General features: G+C 32.1%; 1 protein-coding gene across 2 annotated transcripts; it reads right to left on the bottom strand.

Moving 5' to 3' along the window:
• Positions 1–92: 92 nt before the first annotated feature.
• LOC120085221 (probable mitochondrial adenine nucleotide transporter BTL1) lies at positions 93–3,692 on the bottom strand. Of its 2 annotated transcripts, XM_039041116.1 has the most exons (6): positions 3,518–3,692; positions 3,196–3,393; positions 2,429–2,523; positions 1,711–2,044; positions 1,191–1,428; positions 93–594 (listed from the first exon to the last, which is right to left on the bottom strand). In XM_039041116.1, the coding sequence occupies exons 1-6, from the start codon at positions 3,545–3,547 to the stop codon at positions 344–346; spliced, it is 1,146 nt and encodes a 381-aa protein (XP_038897044.1). In that variant the 5' UTR covers positions 3,548–3,692; the 3' UTR covers positions 93–343. The 2 variants fall into 2 exon arrangements, with proteins under 2 accessions (XP_038897044.1, XP_038897045.1); XM_039041117.1 differs by lacking the exon at positions 2,429–2,523 and having other exon boundaries at positions 3,518–3,670.
• Positions 3,693–6,982: the final 3,290 nt, after the last annotated feature.

Raw genomic sequence — 6,982 nt, 5'->3', positions numbered from 1 at the left:
TATAATTTGTACATTTATACAAGTCTGAGGATTCAATTTTAACGCCTATAAAAATTTGAAGATTTAACACTTGTAAAAGTTTGAAGGTGTGATTGCTACCTTAAAAGGTGATTTTTGTCATTTGAAAAAAAAACTTAAAACTCCACACTTAACACCAATTTTCAAGGCCTCGAGATAATGCATTCATCCCGAACCATTCATATTGTATTACCTACCGACTGAAACCCACCCACAGACATTTAAAATTAGACCATAGTGGGTCCAGGTTTAACATTTTAAATTTTAAATAAATAAAAGGAGGGGGGAAAAACTGTAGGGACCGGGAGACGTCGTAGACTCATAGTCATAGGTGGTGGTTGTTGACCAAAAGAATGTCCTTCCAGGCCTCATAAAACATCCAGGTGATGCCAGAAGAAGGCATAACCTTCAAACAGCTAGCGCCCCATCCTCTGTAGAGTCCCTTAATCCCTTCCTCCCGAATCACTTCAGAAATTGCTGCTGCCATGTTTGGTGGGCATTTCCCTCGTAAAGCTCCCACCATCAGTCGTTTTCTAGCCACCTCCAAAGGAAAGCTGATTGTGCTCGCAGTGAAACCTACCCACATCCACATCATATCCAAATGAAACAAGTACATCTCACAGAACATCAATTCCATCACAAGAAGCAGTTTAGTTAATAGCTAAGAAGCATGGATACGAATACGGGACACAGATAGGACATGACACGGACATGGTCACACATCATTTTAAAAAAAAAAATCTAGGACACTAGAGGGCAAGGGCACATTTTTATGGAAATATACATTTTAAAAAATGTATATCAATTTTATGTCAGATGAAAATTCAGAGTAAATGAGTTGATGCATTTATATGCTTAAAAATTTGATGTATTTCACGCTCAAATTTTATTATTATTGTCATATATGTGTTGCTTACTCAACAAGTGTTCTATGCATGTTTAACACATTTGTTGAACTAACGAGTATCCAATACGTGTCCAACAAGTGTCGGAGTGTCTAAGTGTCTGATATGGACACACTAGTCAAACTAAAATGTATGTGCTTCTTAGGTTAGTAGGATTATAATACTTGAAATAGAAGCACAAGTTGTAAAAAAAATAGAATCAAATGACATGCTTTTTCATGAATTATTCTAAAACAGCAATTTCACCATTAAGATCAAATTACTCACCTGAAAGAGCTCCAACCAGAAGCATCTCTATGCGGTTTAGAGATTTCTTCTTCTTTTTTAGGCAGTATGTTTTCTTCATTGTCTCATACATGAAATAATAACTTGTACTGTATGGAAGCATGCCAACAAGTGTAGGTGAAATACCCGCATAAAATGCACCAAAGCCACCATCTCTGTAAATCTTGCTAACTGCAATGGTTATATTGGGATAAACCTCAGGACTGACTGTCAAGCGATCCTGCATTTAGAAAGTAAGCGAAAACAACACTGAATAATTTTAAAAGTGGATAATTTTTCAAAGCTTTCAGGGAAGAATTCTTTTACATCAAGAAGATTGGACCACAAAGTTCTATAGAAGAAACAACTGGGCAAGATCTCAATAGATTGGTACATTTAGCAGTCAATATCTTGGTCACTTGAAAGGTGAAAGTAGCATATGTAAAAGTTTTCTGTATATAAAATGAATATTACTACAAATCAAGAGCTTTTACACCAGCAAAAGTAAACGTGACTTTCATACCTTCAAAACTTCAAGAGGATGGCATGCAAGAGTGCTAACAACACCAGCAGCGGCACCGGCTACAGCAACAGGAGAAATCCAGGAGAGTGAAAATTGTAAATTGACAGGGCCAAAATGTATGCTTGGCTGTTCAGCTTCATTCCATCTCTCCTGTGCTGATGTCATTGCTCGTTTTACACATTCAAATGTTCCCAATTCAATTGCCTGTGTTGGAATTATACGAACCATATTGACTGCATTTCCAGTCCATAGACCTTGCCAACCTTGCTGCTGAATGACCTCAATAAAGCTACCAGCAATGTCTTTTGATCCCACACCAACAACCATTCTTGTCCTGCATATTTTTACGTGAAGTAATCGTGATATACTATCAAAATGAACCGATTAACAAACCTAGAATACGAAGAGGTAGATTATGACATTGAAGGTTTATATAAACCAAATTACAAAACCCTCAAAATAATTTTCACATCCCAATACATAATACAACTTAAATTAACATTTTATCCGTGCTAGTCACCAGATTCTACATTTCCCCAGCAAGGCTAAACACAGTAACATAGTCTGATCCCTAACAAAACTGCTATCCTTGCTTTTCCGCCTTGAATGGTAACTCACAAAGCCAAACATTTGGCAATATCGTCAGTATCATCAGCCATTAATGACGTACAAAAAACTCAGGGTACTATAGATGAAAGTAATTACAAGGAAAGCCAACCTGATTGTCTCAAGAGGAGCAAGCACAGCTTTTGTCATAGCCCCTGCCATGGCCCCACTAACAAACTCAGCAACTTCTCTAGTCCTAAAGAAATCCTGAGCGTTGAATCATGTTTAGACGTAATGACCAATAAAAGGCTATCATTCTTACTTTTATTTTTGCCTTGGTACCAAAAAATTAATTATATCTTGATATGCAGTTCGATATTTGTTGCATTGTGGAGAAACTAATGTGATCAAAATAATGTATGCTCTCTCTGCATTGTGTATTTGCTAAGAAAAAGAAGTCCCAAATTAGGGATGAAAAAACACGGTTTCTGTGAGAAAAATATACATCAATACATCTGGAAGGACACAATTTGATGGGGCAAAATGGTAACAGGAATCAGATACAAATACAAAGGAGCATGCAATAAAAATGCCAAACCCAAAAATACCACAAGTTTAATCCATCTGAAGTTATTGGAAGTTAAAGGAGTGAAACTCAAAACCCAGACGACTTCACCCAGATTCTTAGTTCTAAATTGCTGAAACCCATCGCACAAAATGCATTCTTGATGAGAAGTTTGAAGCATTCAATCGCTTTGCTTTTATATTTTTCTCCTCTATAAAGTGACATAAAAACACAACGGAGTGGCGAGAAGAAGCAATGAAATTTTCAATGAAAAGGCAAGGAACAACAAATTGGGTGTTTCAAAGTAGAAGGGTTATTGGAAAGGGAATGTGTATTACTTGAATACAAATGATAAAACACAAAAGGGAACTTACTTTAACGGCAATCCTGGGATCCGGAAGCTGGAAATGGAAGGAGGGTTTAGTGTTGTTATCGATTTCAAGGTGTTGTTTGGGAAGCATCGCGTTGGCATAGCCATCATCGAAAACACCAGCACTGCTTACCTGAGGGGAGTAATTCTTTTTGTGGGATTGTGATTCAAACGCCATAGATTTGGATAGTAAAGCTCGATACTGAGATTGAAAAACAAAACAGGAAAAAGAGAAGAGAAGGTCAATCCAAAGTTGTATTTATTCGTTCAAAAAAGTAACAGCGCAGAGGCAGAAACAGAGAAAAGTATGTTGAATTATCACGTGCCTGGATGGAAGATTTGGAATTTTGTGACATTGAGGAAGGTTGAGGAAAAGATATTTACGAGTTTTTTGGTTTTTCCCGCCTCGGTCTCGGTCACAGCCCTGGCCCCGCTCCAAGTATTTGCAGGCTTCTACGGCGGGGCAGCGAGAGTGAGTCGATGTTGGAGTTGATGATGAGATTTGAATATTTAAAGCCTTTTTGACTTTCAGATATTTCAAAAGAGTGTTGTGGACTTGGGTTTTCTTTTTTCATTCCGGAATAACGAGTCCTCGTCGCGGTCCGGTCTAGTGTTGGTTGATTGTCTTGGCAATTCAAAAAATTCGAATAAAACCTCAAATCCAATATTTAAAAGTCGGGTTTGCCTGTCCGATTATAACTCATTTTTACTTGTTAATTTAAAATACATAAATGATGATATTTAATATAAACTTTAAACAAATATAAATATCATAGCAACTTTTAAAGAAATATATAAAAAATTCATAAACACCATAGTCAAAACTTTAACATATATATTATATATATATATAAATATATATATATATATAATATATATATGTAACCCAGATGGGTTGAGGCAACCCGAATTTTTATGATTATTCGAGTTGTCCAATTTTTTGAACACAGTCTAACGTATTGCTTGTGGGTACATGTCAAAACCAATATATTTTTATCATGATTTCATATTATGTATTTGATTAGTTATGTTAGTTTACTTTTCTTGTACTTCTTTGTTGTAAGTGACTTCTCGACTTTTTGCTAATACAAGGTTAACAAAAGTCTTTTTATTTATGATGTACTATATTGGGTAGGACTAATCATCATACCTTCATACTTTGAGTTGTATGTTATAAAGTCGTTGTTGTCTCTTATTGCTTTTTAACTTGCAACATTTACCTTTTCAAATATGCTTTCAAATGTCTATAAAAACTAGTTTTTATAATCTCGATTTCTCCGGAACAGGGATGGAGGTTGCATATTACGCTCATTGTGCCATCGGTAATCTGAATCTGAATTAGCTGACTTGTTCATGAGTGGAACGAGTGTCACAATCACTTTACAACACTTTGAAAATGTGATTGCGATTCAAATCAACTTTATAAGTTGATGTTAAACAATTCAACTTAGTAATGATGCATATTTATCGAGAAATCTCATTTATTTTTTCTCAGTTTTGCACATGTATTGAATAACTTACAACTCTGCATCCTAGACACATATTTATTAATTTCAATCTATTCACTATTGACTTCATAACTCAAACATATTAGCTTCCATACCTCATAACTCAATCCAATATCCCAAACACCCTCTCTATGTGTGAGGGGAATTTTTCCATCTTTTTCTTTGGGTACTGGAAAAATTTCTAGAACACATTTGTGGATGGGATTGATTTCAAATTCTAAAATTTTAAAAAGTAAAAATAGTTTCGAATTTCTATTTGTGTTTGGATCCAAATTAATTTGGCTTTCTTGGGATACACAACAAAAATGAGAATAAATCAAAATAAAATTTGTTGTTGGGATACCCAACACGATAAATTGTGTTATTTTGTTATATTTGTAAGTATTTTAAACAATTTTTCATTTAAAATAATGACCTATTAATAATCTATGTACCCGTATGGACCACAAACATTATTTCATGGATATAGATATTAATTGTATGAGATTTGAATGACTGTGTTTTAAATGTTTGGGATAATTAACATACGTGTTTGGATGTGCAAGATAATTAATGTTTAAAAATTAAATACGTGTGTTCAATTTGCTAATTTTGTAGATAGAAACTAAAATTAAATAATTACTTAATTAAATACAAGAGACAAATTATTATAGTCAACAAATAAATCTAGCATTATTTGATCAGTAAAAATAAAAATAAATGAATACTTTTATATCAAACTCTTATGGAACATAAGTAATTAATTTAAACTAATTACTAAAAAAACCTATATTGATGATCATCATCATAATAATAAATTATATTAAATAATTAAGATAGCATAAAATATAGAGATATTAGATGAGATTTATTAAGTTTAATAAGGTCTTTTTAATATAAAAAAAATCTTAAAAAAAATTGTATTTTATAGCAAAAAGTTTCAAAAGTACAAACACTTTTTAAACTATCTACTATGAAGTGTAAATATTTTTGGATTTTTTTATTTATAAGAATTTTTCAAGTTTAACTAATATATTTATATTTAATAATTAATTAAAATTAATAATAATGAGTAATTGATATTAATTTGTGAATTAATTAAGCTAATTTTGTAGTGGTCATCTCTCATGCATAAAAATCTCATATTTTTACAAAGTATTGATGGAGTTTGAAGTTTCCTAGATAATACTATCTTGATTTTAAAAACTGAAATCCTATCAAACAAACAAAATATTAAATGTCTATCTCAAATTTCATGGAGGAATCTATTTCTCATTCTACTAATTTACCGAAGATTGTGAATAGATGGACATCAACGAGAAAACAAGTTTGATCAAAGGAGAAGCCTCTTTTAAAAAAATAAAATAAGAAAGTTAAGGCATGATATAATGCCCATAGACTATGATGAACATATTGATAAACTCTTGTATACTCCGGTAGACTCTAATCACTAATATCTCTACTATATTAAAGGGGCTAAGATAAAGAATTTTTCACTTTCCTCTTTGCTCTTACACTTTTTATTTATGTCCATTTTACCCTCACATTCACACCTTTTCATAGTAAACGTGTCTTACACTCACAACTCATGCTAAAATCCTAAACATATAATGAGATATATTTATTCCTTTAATTTCATGTTCATTTTTAACCCAAAGTCTTTTAAATCTTATATCTCCTGATATCGCAACCTTTGGAGAAAAAACTACCTCCTTATAAAAAGGTTAATCACAAAGTTAATCATTTTCAACAAAACACACTTTTGTATAAATCTACAAAATGGGTTATATCTCTTATAATAATCAAGGTAATCACCAATTTTTGTATTTTTTTTTTTTTAGGAATTTTGATATTTTTGATGTAACACCACATATATTTGTGATGGCTGCTTCCCAGATTTTCTCTATTTGTAACTCTATAGGTTTATGATATTTGTTCTCCCTTCATGCTACGCATTTGATATACTTTTCTGAAACTAATAAAATAGAATAATTTTATAATTTTATTCTCTTTTAATGTTTACTTGATATTTATTTTATTTTATTAAGGTATTCCCTTGAAATTTATGATTGGTTTTTATTGATTTTTTCAATCAAATATAATCAAAAGATTTTGTGCATGCGTTGGAAAAAAAAGTCTTAACAACGTATTAAACAAACTCATTTTTTTAAAATAAGAATGGGAATCCACTTTAAATATATNTTTTAATTTTCCCTTCTAAATCAAAGTTATTCTAGATGCAAAATAAAATAGAAAAAATAGGGAAGACTGAGATTTGGACAATTAAGGAAAATTGAGAAATAG

This window comes from Benincasa hispida, chromosome 9, assembly GCF_009727055.1.
Source record: "Benincasa hispida cultivar B227 chromosome 9, ASM972705v1, whole genome shotgun sequence".
NCBI lineage: Eukaryota > Viridiplantae > Streptophyta > Magnoliopsida > Cucurbitales > Cucurbitaceae > Benincasa > Benincasa hispida.
The sequence above is the reverse complement of the archived record's forward strand: the minus strand, read 5'-3'. Positions and strand labels throughout refer to the sequence as shown.

Bases quoted from the DNA above. Each gene is read 5' to 3' on its own strand.
- LOC120085221 (XM_039041116.1), bottom strand. From the start codon at position 3,547: ATGTCACAAAATTCCAAATCTTCCATCCAG. The intron at 2,045-2,428 runs GTTGGCTTTCCT...AAAAATATGCAG, and splicing joins GCTCCTCTTGAGACAATCAG to GACAAGAATGGTTGTTGGTG. The intron at 595-1,190 runs GTGAGTAATTTG...GGATGTGGGTAG, and splicing joins TCTGGTTGGAGCTCTTTCAG to GTTTCACTGCGAGCACAATC.